We start from the raw sequence: 21475 nt of genomic DNA, 5'->3' as shown, positions 1-21475 counted from the left end.
TCTTTATTGTTAAAAATTAAATTAAAATTTTAAGTTTGATTTAGTTATTTATAAAATGTTGTGTTATTTAAAAATATAATAAAGTCGTGAAACACGCTTTAACTGAACTTGATGTAATTCAATTAAATTCGGTTGTGAAATTCACATACACACCGCAACACCACGACAGTACTTTGAACAAAAAATACCATAACTTATACCAGGAAAGAAAATCATGTTGTGGATGCACCTTCTCGAATGAAAATCGAAGAGTGTAATATTAATGTACAAGAAGAAGATATTGCTTCAAATATAGCTACAGTACATTCAGCAAAATATGATAATGGAAATTATACTTCACTGACAGAAAAACCCTTAAATGTGTATAAATACCAAATAAAACTAATAAAAGGCAATCAAAACAAAATTTACTCAACAAAACTATTTTCAAATTACCTCACTACAATAGTGTATAAAGAACTAACATCAGTAGCTATTAAAGATATTATTAAAACTTATCTACTAAACAACAATGTCACTATCTATATGCCTAATGATGAAGATTTCATACAATTTCAAAACATTTATAGTAAGTTAATATGCAATAAAAATAATAGAGTATTATGTAGCGTATATGCATTGAAGATATACTTTGTTATGAACAGCAACATGGAATGTGCTTAGCTAGCATATTTCTGTCGCTTATCGCCCAAGCAACAATATCGCTTGCACAACAAAGTTATGTTATTAGATACATACCCATGCATACATGCTACTCCATAAACAACAATATTTTAATGCTTATATTTTAATGCTTACGTAGGCATATGTGCGGTTGTGCACAATACATTTTAAGGTAGTCTTAAGATTGTAATTTTCAGTAATAAAATAAAGATCTAACCATAAACTTGTGTACTATTATTTTCGCGAGTATAACATGGCGACCCTGCCAGCCTGTGTCTTTACTAAAATAAAAATTAATAAAATTGAATATTGAAAATTAAATTATTTATTTTAAAAAAAAAAAAATAAATATGTGCATTCTTAATTGCAAAAATAATAGGTATGAGATGTAACCTATATTATATTATATATATTACATAAAAATATTATATATATTATAAAAAATAATAAGAAAAAACAAAAAAAACAAAATAACACAAATATAAATTAAAAAATAATCATATTTTGCAGTAATTTGCTAAAAAATTAATTTCATTTTTTTAAATAAATTTATTCTATATTTATATTAATATATATTGTAAAAATTGTAATTTCTTTGAATAACTTGCATTAAAAAAAAAAAATGTGTGGCACCAAGGCCAAATTTAATATGTGGCGACAGTACAACAAAGATGTCAACCCAGAAAATAACCAATTGTCATTATTGAAGGAAAAAGACACCTGGCAATGCTGAAAAGAAAAAAGCACATAAACTGGTCACCTTAACAACAAATAAAAGTATGAGAGGCAATTGATAACAACAGTTAGTTGATGGTTAATTTTCCTAGAGTAAACTTGTATAATTTTGTAGTTTGAAGAAAGTAGTTTTGTATAATTTTGTAGTTTAATAAAGTAGTCAAAAGAAACGACTAAAGTGGTGACTCCGACGCACAAAGTAAGAAAACTTACAGAACTAATTTTAAAAAAGAAAAAAAGGGCAAAGTAACATTAGTTTTAGAAACGCTAAACAACATTCACTTAAACTATTAACGAGCTTATCCAACACGCACATCGTCATCACAAGTTGCAGAACAAGAGTACTTGGAACAGCTAAGGTGGTGACTCCGTTGGAAAATCAAGCAAAAACACTACAAAGCAGTGCATCTTATGCAAGAGTACACGAGCAAGCTGCGTTCCAGACAGGCACACGACAGCATGGCTGTAAATGCAGAACAAACTGCATATCCACAAGTAATGAAATGAACATGAGACACAATGTGAGAGTCCCGAACTACAATAAAACCAACCCATCAGTATGGTTCGCGCAACTGGAACGAGTCTTTCGTTTAAATAATATTCGAGAAGACACTTGGGTGACAGTAAATTTAGATGAAGACATTGTGATGGTTGCTGAAGATCTAATTACAAATCCGCCAACGAACAATAAATATGAAACACTCAAGGCACGTTTGTTGGGGAAATTTGCGGAATCAGCCGAATCCAAGTTGCGGCGCCTACTACAAGGTGGAGATACTACGGGTATGAAGCCGTCGGAAATACTTTCGAACATGAGACGTCTTGCACCGGATCCAAATAGCGAACAAATTATTCGTACGCTTTTTCTCAGCGAAATGCCCAAATCGATTCGTCCGGTATTGGCAATTTGGGAAGAGGATGATCTAAATAAACTTGCCAAGTTAGCTGATAAGATGCTGGAGGCTTCAACAACAAACGCAATGACCATGTGTGAAGTATCGCCACAGGCTAAGCAGGCTACGACAACTGTGTGCAGCACAGCACATAATGATTTGTACACAGCTATTCAACAACTGACCGACCAGGTTAAAAAGCTGCAAGTTGAAGTTAGCGAACTCAGGAAACCAATCACGAGTTCTCGATCGCGCTCACCCAAAACTGTAAGCGATGTCAACGGTCAACAGCGAGGTCATGGCAAATTGTGTTACTATCACACCAAGTTTGGGGACGGTGCCACCAAGTGCAAGCCAAGCTGCTCACGATGAGCACCTTTAAACTAAAAAAGCTGTCGTCATACATACTGGTTGACGGCAGTAGCAAACAACTTCACCACATAACCAGTGATTCATCAGTAGCAGAAAAACAACCACTCATAAATAGTGAACGTCTTTTTGTCGTCGATCGCAAATCATGTTTACGTTTCTTGGTTGACCCGAGCTCAGTTGTATCAGTAGTGCCACGGCATTTGGTGAAATTCAAAACAACACAAGAAGAGCTCCAACTATACGCAGCGAACCGAACTCTCATTACCACTTTTGGCAACAACACAATGAAATTAGACCTAGGTTTACGGAGATCATTTAGGTGGCAATTTATCATCGCTGATGTCGAAGTTGCTATTATTGGTGCTAATTTCTTAAACCATTTTCATTTGTTAGTTGATCTGAGAAACAAACAACTTATAGACATGACGACGAAGCTTAACACACGAGGTGATCTTTCAGCTTCTCCGCCATCAACCATATCTACAATAGATGAGACAGCCAAGTTCAGCAATCTGCTCAAAGAATTCGTTGATATTACACGACCAGTGTTGAAACAGTCACTTCACGACACTCAAAAACATGGGGTGACTCATCAAATTGAGACAAGAGGCAACATTGTATTTGATCGTCCCAGAAGGTTATCTGGACAGAAACTTGATGTGGTAAAAGCCGAAATCACTCTATTACTGGACCAAGGTATTTGCCGTTTGTCAAAAAGCCCATGGGCAAGTCCCCTACACATGGTGGCGAAAAATAATGGTGGCTGGCGTGCTTGTGGCGACTAACGAAAGTTGAACGCAATAACGATACCGGACAGGTATCCTATCGCTCATGTGCATGATTTTGCGGAAAAGTCACACAACAAAACGCTGTTTTCAGCACTCGACTTGGTGAAAGCATATTACCAAATCCCAATGGCAGAGGACGACATTCAAAAAACTGCTGTGAGCACACCTTTTGGCCTGATTGAGTTCCAGTACATGCCGTTCGGATTGAAAAACGCGACGCAGAGATTCCAACGTTTCATGGACCAAATTTTTCGAGGACTTGATTTCGTGTATTGCTATATTGACGAAATTCTCATAGCTTCAACATCCATAGAGGAACATGAACGTCATCTCCGAACAGTGTTTACCATTTTACGCCAACATAGACTCAGGATAAATGTCAACAAATGTCAATTTGGTAAATCGGAAATTCTCTTTCTGGGCTACACCGTCAGCAAGAATGGCATTAAACCACCACAGGACCGCATTGAAGCAATATTGAATTACAAACAACCTGACACAGTCAGTGACCTAGCACGGTTTCTAGGTGTTCTGAATTACTACCGGCGTTGTATACCACACTTATCGCAACATCAAGCACAGCTTAGTGATCTGGTTCGAAACATCAAAAAGAATGACAAACGAAAAATCTCTTGGACAACCGAAAGTCTCGATGCGTTCAATAACTGTAAACACAGCGTTGCGAATGCTGCACTAATTGCACATCTAGCACCTGATGCTGAGCTGGCACTTATCTGTGATGCATCTGACGTTGCTATTGGCGCGGCCGTAGAACAATATGACCAGGGCACTTGGGTACCACTCGGATTTTTTTCGAGAAAACTCTCTGCAACTGAAAAAAATTACAGCGCATATGATAGAGAATTATTAGCAATCTATAGCGCCATTCGTTTTTTCAAACACCTCCTAGAGGCACAAGTCTTCGTCATTAAAACGGACCACAAACCGCAGATATATGCTTTCAAACAGAAACCAGAGAAGGCGTCACCACGACAGCTCCGCCATCTCGATTATATTTCCCAATTTTCAACAACCATTGTACACCTATCTGGAAGTGACAATGCTGTGGCAGATGCTCTTTCTCGCATTTCAGCTGTATCGCTGCCAACTGCTGTCAGTTTATCAACCGTTGTAGAGGAACAACAAAACGATCAAGAGTTAAAAACGCTGTTGCACGGGGAAACATCTTTGAAACTGCAAGCAATTATTTTCAACGACAAAAATTCTTTGTTCTGCGATGTATCTACAGGAACAATTCGGCCATACGTGCCAGTATCTCTGCGTCATAAAGTTTTCGCATCAATTCACGGCATGTCACACCCCAGTGGAAGATCCACCCTGCATCAGATAAAACAAAAATACGTCTGGCCTTCCATGCGAATTGATATAGTTGAATGGGCGCGAAATTGTTTACCCTGTCAACGAGCAAAAATACACAGACACAATAATTTTCGGCCAATTAAAATCGACATGCCAGACAACCGTTTCGACCATGTACATATCGACATCATTGTGATGCCAATGGATAAAGGGTATCGCTATTGTTTAACAATGATTGATCGTTTTTCAAGGTGGCCTGAAGCTATACCTTTAAAGGACATTACGGCAAATACCATAGTATCTGTTTTTTGGTCAAACTGGGTGGCGAGATTTGGATGCCCGCAAACCATAACAACGGACCGGGGCCTACAATTTGAATCAACTTATTTCAAAGCCATGACCAAAATGATAGGAGCAAAACACGTCCACACCACGTCATACCACCCACAGGCAAACGGTATGATTGAACGCTGGCACCGTTCTTTAAAAGCAGCACTTATGTGTCACGAAATAAAATCCTGGACAGAATTACTACCAACAGTCCTGCTAGGCCTACGAACGTGTTTCAAGGAAGATCTACAAACTTCAACTGCTGAGATGCTGTATGGTTCCCCGATTCGACAACCGAACGAGTTTGTTGAGGACGACCAACAATGCACCAGCCCGCAGATGTTCATAGAGGAGTTTCGCAAACACATGCGATTAGTGCGACCGACTCCCTTAACATATCACCGGAACAATGTTTCATTTGTGTTGAAAAACCTTTACAACTGTTCACACGTCCTGCTTAGGACTGATTCTGTTCGTCGCCCGTTGGAGCCACCGTACACTGGACCATTTAAGGTACTCAGTAGACCAACGGACCGAACTTTCGTAATTGACATCCAGGGAAAAGAGACCACAGTTTCAGCAGAAAGGCTCAAACCTGCTTTCATTACTAAAGAAGTAGATGTGAAGGAGGCAACGAAGAACCCACACACGCACGTAAAGAGAAACCAGGTAAGGTTTTCACAATAGACAATACTGGAAGGGGGTACTGTGGCGACAGTACAACAAAGATGTCAACCCAGAAAATAACCAATTGTCATTATTGAAGGAAAAAGACACCTGGCAATGCTGAAAAAAAAAGCACATAAACTGGTCACCTTAACAACAAATAAAAGTATGAGAGGCAATTGATAACAACAGTTAGTTGATGGTTAATTTTCCTAGAGTAAACTTGTATAATTTTGTAGTTTGAAGAAAGTAGTTTTGTATAATTTTGTAGTTTAATAAAGTAGTCAAAAGAAACGACTAAAAATAGGCCACAGGCCAATGTAATAAATGAAGTTGATATAACGGAAGTTCAACAAAATATGACCATGTATCTTGTAATAATTATTATAATTATGTTATTAAATTTGTTCATTAAATTATATCTGATGCACAGAAGATATATGAGATATGTTGCACAAAATTTGGATAAAATTTAAAAAAAAAAAAAAAAATCTGAAAACACAAATTTTAAAATACATGTATACCAACTGACATAAATGGATAAATGGACTGTCATTGAAAAGCAATTAAAACAAGAAAGAGACAATTTTAGTAGATCATTTAAATGTGTTTATAGAAACACTACAGTTAAAATAGAAACTGTAAAAAAGCATTTAATTATCTTGGTAGACAGTTTAGAAAAAGTTAGAACAATTGTCAGGGTATACAATACAAAATTGACAAAAGATCATGACAACTTTGCAAGGTCAGTATATTGGGAGCTTAGGGATAAACTACTAAAAGTTTACTCTAAATATAATATAGAAGAGAATATCCCACACTGTTTAGACAACCCGATACGAATTGATATCAACAAATTATTCGTAGCGGAGTTATCAGAGTTAAAAGAATTAGTTGTTTTGCCTCCTATATCTGAAAATATTACCGATACAGTCATGTCGCAGACTATGATTGAGTTTTTAAATACAGCAGCCAGACTCATACCTGAGTTTGATGGCAAAGCTGAAAATCTCAGAACTTTCATAGATGCATTGCGACTAGTTCAGTCATTAATGTCTTCACATGAGGCAACAGCCGTTAACTTGATTAAAACCAAGTTGAAGGGTACTGCCAGAAACTTAATTACTAATGAACTGACTGTAGAAGCGATAATACATAAACTTAAATCATCCGTAAATGGTGAATCAACGGAAGTAATAAACGCGAAGATGATGAATGTAAGGCAGAACAGCAAGTCAGCCAATGCATATACAAAAGAGATTGAGGAGCTTACGAAATCTCTGGAAAATGCTTACATTTCGGATGGATGTACACCCGAACTAGCGTCAAAATATGCAACCCAAACAGCGGTAAAGGCAATGACGAAGAACTGCACCATTGATAAAGTCAAATTAATAATGGAAGCAGGACAGTTTAATACTTTGGATGAAGCAGTGTCAAAATTTGTAAATAGCTGTACGGAATCTACAGGCAGCACAAATACAATATTATTTACAAGAAACAGAGGATATCGCGGAAGTCGCGGATATTATCGTGGACGTAGTAATTCCCGAAGAGCTAATACCAACTACAACAACTATAACAGCAACAACGGAAATAACTTCAATAGGAGATATAATAATAATTATCGTAGTAGAGGTGTCAGTAATTCCTTTAATAATAGAAATAATGATGGAAGGAATGCTAGAATGACCCTTACGGAAAACGAGGTAACCCCCGATACTCAATAGATAAACACAAAAATGGTAAAATCTTTAATATAAATTTAAATTTAACCTCATATATTTCCACAAGATAAACCATGAACAGTGGAATATCTACATTTTTAGTAGACACTGGTGCGGACATTTCTTTAATAAAACTAGGACAAGTGCAAGATATTTATATTGATAAAAATAAAACAATAAGCCTTCACGGCATTGGTCATGATACAGCTACTACACTAGGTAAAGTCACAACCGATTTAAAGGTTGAAAATATACTAATCAAACACGAATTTCATGTAGTAGATGATAAATTCCCAATCCCATCCCATGGAATCATTGGACTCGATTTCGTCAAGAAATACAATTGTATACTTGACTATCAAAAATATCAAGATTGGTTAATCTTGCAACCAGATGATTTCCATGAGGATATCGCAATACCAATGAGGTATTCACCAAGTGTTGGTACGATAACAATACCGGCAAGATCTGAAGTGGTTAGACAGGTGAATGTACACACTTCGGAAAAAGAATTATTAATTCCACAGCAACAACTCCAAGACGGAATATTTGTTGCCAATACAATAGTAACAACACCTAGTGCATTAGTGCGACTAATAAATACAACATATAAAAAGTTGAAATACCAATTCATTCAATAAAAACTGAGAGTCTAAACGACTATGAAATAGTTACACTTAGTACCATCGCAAACGACCAATTAAAATTGCAAAAATTGTCCAAAAACTTTCCAGACTTTGTTAAGTCTGATTTAACTAAACTCTGTTCGGAGTATATTGATGTATTTGCGCTCGAAACTGATAAAATATCAGCTAACAATTTTTATAAACAAAAACTTAGATTAAATACAAACGAGCCTACATACATCAAGAACTATAGAATACCGCATAATCACAAAGAGGAGATAACACGACAAGTTGACAAGCTAATAAATAATGGTATAGTGGAACCTTCAGCTTCTGAATACAACAGTCCCATTCTGTTAGTTCCGAAGAAATCACTCCCAGGAAGTACACAGAAAAGATGGATGACATTCTTGACCAACTAGGCAGAGCGAAATATTTCTCTTGCCTTGACTTAACGTCAGGTTTTCATCAAATTGAGTTCGATGAAAACTCCAGAGATATAACGTCTTTTTCGACAGAAAAAGGTTCATATCGCTTTAAAAGGTTACCGTACGGACTAAAAGCAGCACCAAACTCATTTCAAAGAATGATGACCTTTGCATTCGCGGGTTTAAAAGCCGAGCAAGCTTTCTTATACATGGACGACTTGGTGGTGTTAGGTCGGACGGAAAAGCATATGCTCAGAAACTTGACAGATGTTTTCCATACATGCCGAAAATATAATTTAAAACTTCACCCTGAAAAATGTTTATTTTTTCAACAAGAAGTAACTTATTTAGGGCATAAATGTACGGATAAAGGCATTCTTCCTGATGATGGTAAATTCAATATAATTCTTAACTATCCAACTCCCAAAAATGCCGATGAAATCAAACGATTCGTTGCTTTTTGCAACTACTATAGGAGATTTGTTCCAAATTTCGCTGAACATTCACGTCTCTTAACTAAGTTATGTAAAAAGAACGCACATTTCGAATGGACCAATGAACGTGAAAAAGCATTCCAATTTTTAAAATCTGCATTATTAAGTCCAAATATATTGCAATACCCAGACTATACAAAACAGTTTTGTATCACCACCGATGCAAGTAAATATGCTTGTGGTGCTGTGCTCAGTCAGGAGCACAATGGGTTTCAACTTCCAGTTGCTTACGCCTCAAGATCGTTCACGAGGGGAGAAAGCAACAAATCCACTATAGAGCAAGAATTAGCCGAAATATATTGGGCTATAAAATATTTTCGACCATACATTTATGGTACAAAATTTCTTGTCAAATCAGACCATCGACCATTGTCATACCTATTCGCAATGAAGAATCCATCTTCAAAGCTAACGCGAATGAGACTAGACTTGGAGGAATATGATTTTACCATAGAGTATCTGAGGGGAAAAGAAAACTATACTGCTGACGCATTGTCGCGCATAGACTTTAATGAAATAAAAGAAATAAGAGAAACAGCCAATAAAATATTAAAAGTAACTACAAGGCTGGGAAACAAAAACAAAAAAGATCAGAAACAAATGAAGAGATTTGGAATAAAATGTCATCAAACTTAAAAATATACGAAGCGTTCAGAGATAAACCTAGGAACATCACCCAGCTAGCAATTAAAGGCGATTGTTTAAATATAAGAATGAATAAAAATGTGATCACACAAATATAAAAAACCTAAGCACTAATGGAAAAATTGACTTGGATCAATTCTTTCCACTGCTTGAAAAAATAGCAAGTGTTGAAGGTATAACAGCTGCAGCAGTCACTAGATTACAATATATTTACTAATACCCGGGTAAATGAATATAAAAAGAAAGGTAATTGTTAAGTTTCATATTAAATCTATTATCATTGTATCAATTATTATAATTGTTTTCTTATTATTGTATTATTATTGTCAATTATTATAATTGTATTCTTATTAGTGCATTAATTATATGTGTACATAAGTACCTAAATTAGTTCTTATGTTGTTTTTGTTGTTGGTGTTTATTTGTGTTATCAAACATTTAGCAATGTTGCTGGCTCTCACAACTAAATATTCGCACGCTAGCAGCGTGCCAGACGTAACATGATCATCTTCACACGCCACTGTGCAAGGTTGATAAGCATTATGTTCATTTTCTTTTATCGTGTGTTCGTTGTGAGTTGCAGCAATAGGCAAGTCGCTGCGACAATTCTGTTGTTCCCACAGGTGCAATATGAGTTGGCGCATGGCTTCAGTGATAACACATTTAAGTCACCAAATTTGTGAAGCAGGTTGATATATGGCAAAATACATATATCAGCTTGCTGGTTGCATTAAATAGTATAAGCATAGGTAATGCACATATTTCCCACGAATGCCCTTGGCCTTGAATGTTCAAAGTCCATCGGATAACAAATCGTGGGAACTGGGTGCATTTCCTCCTTTACCATAAGCTTAGTGTTAAGAATTTTGTATAAAAGCACAACATTTTTAATAAACTTGATTCAATTTAACAACCTGAATACAACCAAGTGTTTTCTTTTGGTTTAAGTGCCTAAAAGAACCTTGAGCAAAGTCGGTTTATGTGCCGAATTTGAAAATCAATAATAAAAATAAAATAAACAAATAAATATCTATATATATATTTACATATATATCTAGATATCTATAAATTACGTAACTGGTTCATGTGCCGGATTACGTAAGTGAATTACTAAGCTGGTTAAAGTGCCGGATTAGTGAATCCGTATCAGACTAGATACGGAGGATAACATATCGTGAAAAGCTAAGCTGGTTCAAGTGCCGGATTAGCTTCAGTCCGTATCAAACTAGGTACGGATCATAACATTTTTGGTGACCCCGACGTGATTTATCACGCATCAGTGGACATACACGTGATATCACGCATCAGTATTGTCATTTGTGGACATACACGTGATCTATCGCGCATCAGTATTGTCATTTGTGGACATACACGCATCATTGTTGTCATTCAGTGGACATACACGTGATATCACGCATCAGTATTGTCATTTGTGGACATACACGTGATCTATCGCGCATCAGTATTGTCACTCACGCAGCAGTATTGTCATTTGTGGACATACACGCATCATTGTTGTCATTCAGTGGACATACACGTGATATCACGCATCAGTATTGTCATTTGTGGACATACACGTGATCTATCACGCATCAGTATTGTCATTCACGCAGCAGTATTGTCATTTGTGGACATACACGCATCATTGTTGTCATTTGGTGACATACACGTATCAACATTTCAACAATCAATTTTCTGGTGACCATGGAGGACCTTATCAACCAACAGGCTGAAACAGGTGCTGAAATCCAGAACATCATAAGAAACTTCAAGAAGGATGGTCAGGCAAGGAAAACCCAGGCGTACTATGAAGAACGACTGAAGCGTTTAAACTCAGCGTGGGAGTCCTTCGATGAAGTCGACAGTAAAATTCAGAGTCTTGATTCAATTCCAGTCGGACACGACTACATAAAAAAGGAATATTATCAAGAGATCCTGAATATTTACAAACAGTACAGCCGACAATTTGAAGCGGCCATTCAACAATTCAACCAAGAAGAAATAGTCGAGCCTGTAACTGTTCCATCAACATCAAGATTTGATGTTGGACACACAGATGATCCAGCGTGCGGCCCTGATCCACAGATTCAAGGGCTCATCAACAAACAACGCGCAATATCATGTTCATTATTGCGGCTCATCAATGGCGTCAAGCGCATATACGAGCAACAGCCTCTGTCATATTACCAAGTAAATATTGACAGAATTAACAAATTATGGCAAGAAATTGAAGCCGTTAATTTTAAAATCTGGGAAATACATTCCAATCCAATAGGAGTTGGATATGATATCCAGAAATATATTGAACTAGAAGAAGAAGTTCAAAATGTGCTGGTGTCACTAACATCAAAGGTGACATCAAATCAACAGCAACCGCCTCTCGTTGCGGAAAAGGTGCAAGTTAGGTTACCTAACATAACAATTCCGAAGTTTGACGGAACATATACCAAGTGGATGGAGTTCGACAACTTGTTCACAGAAATGATCCACAACACTCAGTTGCCAGACGCACAGAAGATGTGGTATTTAAAAAATCATTTAACTGAAGATGCAGCAGGATTAGTAGCACATCTAGCTCTAACCAATCAAAACTATGCAACAGCATGGCAGATATTGAAGGAACGGTATGACAATAAAAGAATTATCGTTTCATCCATCATCCAGAAACTCATGAATCAAGCAACTGTGAAGGGTTCAGCAGCGAATGACATTCGGGTCATACATGACTGTACACTGGAAGGGTTATTGGCATTAAACAATTTGGGCATTGACACCAGTTCCTGGGGTCCAATGTTGTTATATGTATTAACTCAAAAATTAGATAAACAAACTAGACTGCTATATGAACAGTCTCTAGTGCATCCGCGCGAATTACAATCAATTGATGATTTTCTGCTATTTCTGGAAAAGCGATTTCAATCATTGGAAAGTGTCTATCCAAATCAACCAGCAGTCAAAGTAGTGACAGCAACAGTAACTACAAACAATACGCTATCTTGCAAGATGTGTCACCTCAATGGCCATCAAATTTACCAGTGTGACAAGTTCTTGGCATTATCAGTTCCTGATCGTGTCTCCGCAGCACAACGGTTGAAATTGTGTTTCAATTGTCTTCGCAGCGGACATAGAACAAGTGATTGCAACAGCAGGCATTGCGTCAAATGCAATAAAGCGCACAACACATTACTCCATCTTCAGTACAATGTAAAGGCGCCAACAACTGGCGCACCTGAATTCACCAACATCAACGCGGCTGTATCCAAGAAGACCACTTCCTCCAATCAAGAAGAAGCTGCTGCTGTTTTAACTACAGCACTGTCAACAAAACCATATGTGTTGCTTGGGACCGCCAAGGTCAATATTAATTCAAATACTGGCGAAGCAATTGAATGCAGAGCCATTCTGGATTCTGGTTCTCAAATGAACCTAATGTCAGAAAACCTGGCCAAAAAATTACAACTACAGCTAAATCCAAACCCAATATGGATCACAGGAATTGGCACAGGTAAAAGAAGGGCAAACCATCAGGTCACTGCCAACATCTCGTCACGTACCACTAATTTCAACATAAAATTGAAAGCAGTTGTAATGGAAAAAATTACCTCACCTCTACCAAACAAATCGTTCGACATATCTCAGTGGCCGATCCCCAAAAACATCAAACTCGCCGATTCCGAGTTTAATGTAAACAGTGATGTCGATTTATTAATAGGTGCCGAGCATTTCTATTCGTTAATATCAAGAGGTCAAATTCATATGACCAACAATTTACCAGTATTACAGAATACCGTGCTTGGTTGGGTATGCAGCGGTGCCTTAGGTGGATGTAATCAGGATACAATCACTTGTATAAAGGCCACCGAAAATGAGCAAAAATTAGATAAAGTTGCGAATCATGATGGGCAAGTTACATATGTCGAGAAAAAACGTGAAGCAACATCTATTGGAAATACTCGTCAAATTAAGGAATCGCCAGTAAATCGAAGTGTGAATACCCATCCAAGAATTAAAGGTAAAATTCGAGTGGCAGATGGTAAAACTAAGAATGGTAGTTTGAAGCGGCCAATACATCAATTGGCACCGGTACCAGCAGAATTACATTCGTCTACCACTTCACACCAACTTCAACCTGAAGAAACGCCACTAAAACGGGCAAAACTCTATGTACTAGCGTTACTCATCATGTTCTATCTACCGCTGATATCTGCTAATGGGATCAGCATCACATCGTTCAATAAAAAGCCTGGGATCCATTTTGAACACATGGGTTCAATCATGAGATCACCAGCAGAATGGACAATCATAGCCTACTATGATATAAGTTTTCTACAGTTAGAGGTCGAATTTATCACAAATGCAACTAACTCATTGGCAACCATATGTGACCAAATGAATGGTTATAACAATTGCTGGGTCTTAATTGACCAATTCAAAATGACAAACTTAGAAATGTTGTCAGCTAGTATGATACTACAACCTAAACGAAAGAAGAGAGGTGCCATAGACATCATTGGTAACGTCGCAAATGCGGTGTTTGGTGTTCTGGATTCTGAATATGCTAAACAAATGGCTCAGACTATCCAACACTTAAAAGACAACGACGATCACCTCATTCATCTATTGAAAAATCAAACGTCAATATTAGATTCTACATTAAACATCATGAAGAAAGATCGCCAACTCGCGCAATCAACTTTCGAATTGACAGTCAAACGGATGACTGATTTACAGAATAAAATACAAAAGGATGAAGATGAGATTTCTCATCTTAAACTTTATCAACTGTTCACCGCAATCGCAACACAATTGCTGAGTGTAACTACCAACGTGCAGTTTTACGAGTCTGCAATTTTAGGCGTTTTAACTGATACCAATCATGGTAAAATCAGTCCGCTTCTGTTGACACCAGTGCAGCTTAATAATGAAATAACTACGATTCGAGAGCATCTCAATCCAACCACGCGTCTGCCAGGGAATACGAGCAACATAGCTGAACTCTATTCATTAATGACCGTTACCAGCGGTCTAGTCGACACCAAAGTTTTGTTTCGGATAACACTGCCAATAGTCAGTGATCAAATATTTGATTTGTTCTCTGTAATTTCAATACCGGGGGTTAAAGACAGCATCTATCAGCAAATAACACCATGTACTACTCTAATAGCATTCACCGCTCACAGGAATGAATATTTCACCATGTCAGACTTACAGTTAAGTCAATGCAGAACGTTACAAGACGATCAGTATTTGTGTAGTAATACCCAAGAAGTATACTCTCCAGGTTCCGGCAAATGTGAGTGTGAACTTGATCTATTTAATAACTATACGGCATCCTGTTCCTGACAACGTTTTAATATGAATGCATTATGGTTCCAACCGATAGCACGAAATCATTGGGTGTTCGCGACGAGAGAACCTGTGAGACTAAACGTAGTATGTATCAAAGAGCAGTCACAAATAACATTGCAAGATACTGGATTAATGGAATTACCTCCAGGGTGTGTACTTAAACATACCACAACATCACTATATAGTCATTATACGTTGACTACTCGTTTAAAGTACTCTCATACGAGTTTCCATTCAGGTCCAATGAATACAACAACAGATCAACAACAACATCAGTCACCAAATTGGCAGAACACCAGCATTCCCATGCATGATGATGACATCAATCAGCTGAAAGCGGCTTTAAAGACATTTCAACAACAAGAAGAACTTCCTGCAAATGAAAGAGCACATCATCAACATCATTTTGTTATCGAGTACTTAGCACTTGGACTAAGTATATTAATACTATGCATTATCATAGTTCGATATACGCATAAACGAAGAAAGCGGAACAACAATCCAGTACCTCAACCCCGAACTCGACAACAACAAGCAAAATTCGAAGTAGACGTAGAAGCACAGATTTGACCGAAGTCAACAGGAGGGAGAATGTTAAGTTTCATATTAAATCTATTATCATTGTATCAATTATTATAATTGTTTTCTTATTATTGTATTATTATTGTCAATTATTATAATTGTATTCTTATTAGTGCATTAATTATATGTGTACATAAGTACCTAAATTAGTTCTTATGTTGTTTTTGTTGTTGGTGTTTATTTGTGTTATCAAACATTTAGCAATGTTGCTGGCTCTCACAACTAAATATTCGCACGCTAGCAGCGTGCCAGACGTAACATGATCATCTTCACACGCCACTGTGCAAGGTTGATAAGCATTATGTTCATTTTCTTTTATCGTGTGTTCGTTGTGAGTTGCAGCAATAGGCAAGCCGCTGCGACAATTCTGTTGTTCCCACAGGTGCAATATGAGTTGGCGCATGGCTTCAGTGATAACACATTTAAGTCACCAAATTTGTGAAGCAGGTTGATATATGGCAAAATACATATATCAGCTTGCTGGTTGCATTAAATAGTATAAGCATAGGTAATGCACATATTTCCCACGAATGCCCTTGGCCTTGAATGTTCAAAGTCCATCGGATAACAAATCGTGGGAACTGGGTGCATTTCCTCCTTTACCATAAGCTTAGTGTTAAGAATTTTGTATAAAAGCACAACATTTTTAATAAACATTTGATTCAATTTAACAACCTGAATACAACCAAGTGTTTTCTTTTGGTTTAAGTGCCTAAAAGAACCTTGAGCAAAGTCGGTTTATGTGCCGAATTTGAAAATCAATAATAAAAATAAAATAAACAAATAAATATCTATATATATATTTACATATATATCTAGATATCTATAAATTACGTAACTGGTTCATGTGCCGGATTACGTAAGTGAATTACTAAGCTGGTTAAAGTGCCGGATTAGTGAATCCGTATCAGACTAGATACGGAGGATAACATATCGTGAAAAGCTAAGCTGGTTCAAGTGCCGGATTAGCTTCAGTCCGTATCAAACTAGGTACGGATCATAACAGTAATAAAATTCTCGAGAAAGTTGAAATAGCCCTGACGCCAATTATAAAAAAAATTGTAAATAACGATGACAAAATAAAAATATTACAAAAATACCATGATGATCCAATCTGGGAAGGCCACCCAGGGATCACGCGGACATTGAATAAAATAAGACAGTATTATTACTGGAAAAACATTACTAAAGATGTCACTAAATATGTCAAAAAATGTGACAAGTGTCAAAGAAATAAATCTTTGACAAAAACAAAAACAGAAATGGTAATAACCGATACACCAACTGCTGCCTTTGATGTAGTTTTGATAGATACCATTGGACCATTTCCAAAATCGGAAAAAGGCAATTCATACGCAGTCACACTGATATGTGACTTAACAAAATATCTGGTATCGGTACCAATTGCAGAAAAAAATGCAAAAACAATAGCAAAAGCAGTATTCGAAAACTTTATACTGACTTACGGGCCTATGAAAAAAATTATTACAGACATGGGTACCGAGTATAAAAATAAAATTTTCGATGAAATATGCAATCTATTAAAGGTAGAAAATACTACGTCAACCGCGTACCACCATCAATCATTAGGTACAGTAGAACGAAATCATAGGACATTTAACGAGTACATAAGATCCTACATTTCCATAGGAAAAATGGATTGGGATGAGTGGCTACAATATTTTACATATTGTTATAACACTACACCTTCAATTGTACATGAGTATTGTCCTTATGAATTGGTTTTCGGTAAATCGCCCACCATCTATAACTTTCTTAACACTTTAGAAATAGATCCCGTTTATAATATTGAAGCGTACGACAAAGAAATAAAATTTCGTTTACAAAACGCAAATAAACGCGCGATAAAAGCAATAGAAAATAGAAAACAAATAAGTAAAAATTTATATGATAGGAATGCACTTAGTAGTAAAGTATCGGTAGGAGATTTAGTATTAGTTAAACAAGTAGGACATAAATTAGATAGTTTATATAAGGGCCCATTTAAGATAGTAAATATAGATAATAAAAATAACGCATTAGTTCAAGACAATAAGGACAAAATAAGTAAGATACACTTAGACAGACTTAGATTGTATAATAAATAAAAAAAAAAAAAAAAATTTTTAATTTATATGTATTGAATTTTTAAATATATTTCAAATAAAAAAAGAAAAACAAAACCCTACAATAAGAATGAGTTTATTCAAAAAAAAAAAAAAAAAAAAAAGAATAAAAAACAAAAAAAAAATAATTAATCATAAATAATACATTAGATTTAGGATAACATTATAAATGATATTGTTTAAGTATAAATATATATGTTGTAGTAGAATTAAAGAATAAATATAAATGGCTGGCAACCCTATTGATGACTAACGAATATAAAGAATAACAAATAAAGAATCAAGCAGTGTGTAATAAGAAACTAAATGAAGCGGTTGTGTTTTATTACTACAATATCAGGTGTGGGGTAAAATTCACGTGAAGATAAATAAATTATTCTAGCGACAATAGCGTGCGTACAAATAAGAATTAAGTTCGCGTTAAATTGCGCAAATCTACGATATATATATTAATCAGTTTTAAAAAAAATAATAATAAAATAATGGCTGATGCCTCAAGAGCTGCAATAATCGAGACATTGCGAAATATGAATATTTCATTTCCAGACACGGCAACATTAAGTCAACTTAAAAAATTAGTTGCTGGTGTTATTGAGGAAGTGGACGAGCGGTCCGATTCAACAATATTAGCAAATGCAACTTCAGAAATAGTAATAGCAAATGCGACTTCAGATGACAAAAGTGACGCCATCAATACATACAATAATAATGCCGCTATTGTGACATATACAAAACTCGATAAAAGTGATGCCAATGAAAATCAGTGCAGTGAAACCACAGCTAAAATGAAACATGCTGTAAACACCGGCAATGTAGACACTTCAGTTGACACAGATGAACTTAAGTTACGTGTTAAACTGCTGGAAAATCAAATAAGAATCATTGAGATGCAAAATCACATATCAATTAACTCTACCCAATATAAAGAAATGGAGCAAGTGTCAAAGAAATTCAGTGGCGATGATGACATGGACGTCATAACTTGGATTGTTGATTTTGAAAATGTATCCGCAGTGTACGGTTGGACGGAGAAAGTTAAATTGGCTTTCGCTCGTCGAATGCTTACTGGCACTGCTGAATTGCTGTTGGGTTTTACGGAAATCAATTATTGGGAACAACTTAAAGAATTACTTCAAAAAGAATTTACAAAAACCTTAGGTGTTAGAGATGTCTTTAAAAAGTTGGAAACACGCGCCTGGGATAAAGGAAATGAATCGCTACTGCGTTATGTGATAACGATGCAGAACATTGCGAGCAAAGCACCTGTGTCGGAGGAAGAACTAATTGAATACATCATAAATGGCCTTAAAGACAGATCAACAAATGTAGTTATGCTTTATGGAGCTACATCAATAGTAGAGCTTAAAAAACTGCTACTAAAATATGAAAAAATTACGGAAGTTACTAATGCAAAAAATATGATAAGTCGACCGTTTCAGAAATCACAGGTTAAACGAGATTTTCCTGTGGTTAACAATAATGCTACTAATGAAAATCATTCAAACGTGCAAAACAAGCCTGTACGCTGTTTCAATTGTTCGGGATATGGCCACTATGCTGTTGACTGTAAAAAGGAAAAACGTGGAAGAGGTTACAGCCGCATTAAATAAATATTTTGAATACTATAGTAGACCAAATAGATGCATAACAGATAGAGGAACTTGTTTTACCTCTAAAGAATTTGAAAATTATTTAAATAACAAAAATATTACCCATGTAAAAGTAGCTGTGCATTCGCCACAAGCGAATGGACAAGTTGAAAGAATTAACAGAAGCCTCGTAGGAATGTTAGCAAAATTAAGCGATCCTTTAGAACATGCTGATTGGGTAAAACAACTTCTAAAAATTGAATTCGCAATAAATAATTCAGTTAATAGATCAATAGGACTAACTCCAAGCCAAGCTTTATTTGGCATAAACCAAAGGGGTGAAACTGTCGATAAGCTGACAGAATATCTAGACGAATGCATTTCAGGCCTGGAGGGGAGGGATTTGGAACTTATCCGTAACTCTGCACAAAAGTGTATATCTAGAGTGCAGAAATATAACTTAAATCGAAGTAAACAAGTACAAAAAAGTGCTATTGAATTTAAGGAAGGCGATTTCGTAGTAATAAAAAACGTAGATACAACAGCAGGAACAAATAAAAAACTTCTGCCAAAATTTAAAGGACCATATGTTGTTCAAAAGAAACTTCAAAATGACCGCTACGTGGTAAGAGATATAGAAAACGCCCAAATAACACAAATCCCTTATGAGGGTATAATAGAAGCTTGTAATATAAAGTTATGGAAAGCTAAAGGTAATGCAATTGGTAATGCGGGCAACACTGTCCAATAAAATTAATACACATAAGTAAACTTGTAAATATACTATAAGTAATTTTAATTTAGATGTAATTAACTTGTTAGAAATATTCAAATTATGTTAATGTGATCGAGGTCGATCATATCTAGTCAGGTTGGCCGAGCTGTAGTAGAATTAAAGAATAAATATAAATGGCTGGCAACCCTATTGATGACTAACGAATATAAAGAATAACAAATAAAGAATCGAGCAGTGTGTAATAAGAAACTAAAGGAAGCGGTTGTGTTTTATTACTACAATATCTAAAATTATATGTAAAGTACATGATATTATGTAATTTTCATTCCTTTATTTGTTTCAAATAAACTCATTCTTAAAAAGAAGGGAGGTGTAGCGTATATGCATTGAAGATATACTTTGTTATAAACAGCAACATGGAATGTGCTTAGCTAGCATATTTATGTCGCTTATCGCCCAAGCAACAATATCGCTTGCGCAACAAAGTTATGTTATTAGATACATACCCATGCATGCATACTACTCCATAAACAACAATATTTTAATGCTTATATTTTAATGCTTACGTAGGCATATGTGCGGTTGTGCACAATACATTTTAAGGTAGTCTTAAGATTGTAATTTTCAGTAATAAAATAAAGATCTAACCATAAACTTGTGTACTATTATTTTCGCGAGCATAACAATTAAGAGCGGTAAAAATACTAGAAAATATTAAAGACTTTTCTGATTTTAAAACTAAAATTTTAGAGACTCATCTAATTGGTCTTCACCAAGAAATAAAAAATATAGTTAAAATTTTTAAAACTAAATACTATTATCCGAATTATGTTAGAGAAATAACAAAAATCAATAAAGAATGTGAGTTTTGCAATAATTACAAAACTGATCATATATCTCATAAACTCCCGTTTAAAATTACTCCCCCAACATATGAAACTCGTGAAAAATATGTTATAGATTTTTGGAATTGGGACAAAGAAAACTATCTCACATGTATCGACCTATATTCTAAATTTGCAATAGCAGAATCAGTAAAAAATTTTAATTGGATAGAAACGAAAAGAGCTTTATTAAAAATATTCAATACAATGGGTCCACCCAAAATACTAAAAATCGATCAAGATCAAGGAATAAATAATGTAAATATAAAACAATGGTATGAACAGCTCAATATAAAAATCGAACAGTCTCTGTTTATCATTCGTGCTAAATTGAAGTCGTTTTGTATTTCACGTCATTTCACGTTGTAGTGTTATTTTTTTCCCATCAAATCAAACTAATCTTAAAAACCTTCATTAAAATAATAAATAATAACTACAGCAACAACAAACATATTCCCCTCGCACTAAGCGCAAGCTAGTGCTCAAAAGTGGAACCATGAGTGAACCTCCAGATAAGTGCAA

The 21475-nt window shown here is 35.7% G+C and overlaps 4 protein-coding genes across 4 annotated transcripts; all 4 read left to right on the top strand.

The window, feature by feature from the left end:
* The first annotated feature begins 1907 nt into the window (after nucleotides 1–1907).
* LOC119688045 lies at nucleotides 1908–2663 on the top strand. Its single transcript, XM_038102672.1, has one exon. The coding sequence runs from the start codon at nucleotides 1908–1910 to the stop codon at nucleotides 2661–2663; it is 756 nt and encodes a 251-aa protein (XP_037958600.1).
* On the top strand, nucleotides 2660–3448 carry LOC119688036. Its single transcript, XM_038102660.1, has one exon. It carries the CDS (start codon nucleotides 2660–2662, stop codon nucleotides 3446–3448), a length of 789 nt encoding a protein of 262 aa, XP_037958588.1.
* Nucleotides 3449–6303: 2855 nt separating this feature from the next.
* Nucleotides 6304–7497, top strand: LOC119688023 (BEACH domain-containing protein lvsD-like). The gene has a single exon (XM_038102635.1). The coding sequence runs from the start codon at nucleotides 6304–6306 to the stop codon at nucleotides 7495–7497; it is 1194 nt and encodes a 397-aa protein (XP_037958563.1).
* Nucleotides 7498–19343: 11846 nt separating this feature from the next.
* Nucleotides 19344–20152, top strand: LOC119672324. The gene has a single exon (XM_038083344.1). It carries the CDS (start codon nucleotides 19530–19532, stop codon nucleotides 20082–20084), a length of 555 nt encoding a protein of 184 aa, XP_037939272.1. The 5' UTR covers nucleotides 19344–19529; the 3' UTR covers nucleotides 20085–20152.
* The last annotated feature ends 1323 nt before the right edge of the window (nucleotides 20153–21475 follow it).

Source organism: Teleopsis dalmanni, chromosome 1 (assembly GCF_002237135.1).
Source record: "Teleopsis dalmanni isolate 2A chromosome 1, ASM223713v2, whole genome shotgun sequence".
Taxonomy (NCBI): Eukaryota; Metazoa; Arthropoda; class Insecta; order Diptera; family Diopsidae; genus Teleopsis; species Teleopsis dalmanni.
The sequence above is the reverse complement of the archived record's forward strand: the minus strand, read 5'-3'. Positions and strand labels throughout refer to the sequence as shown.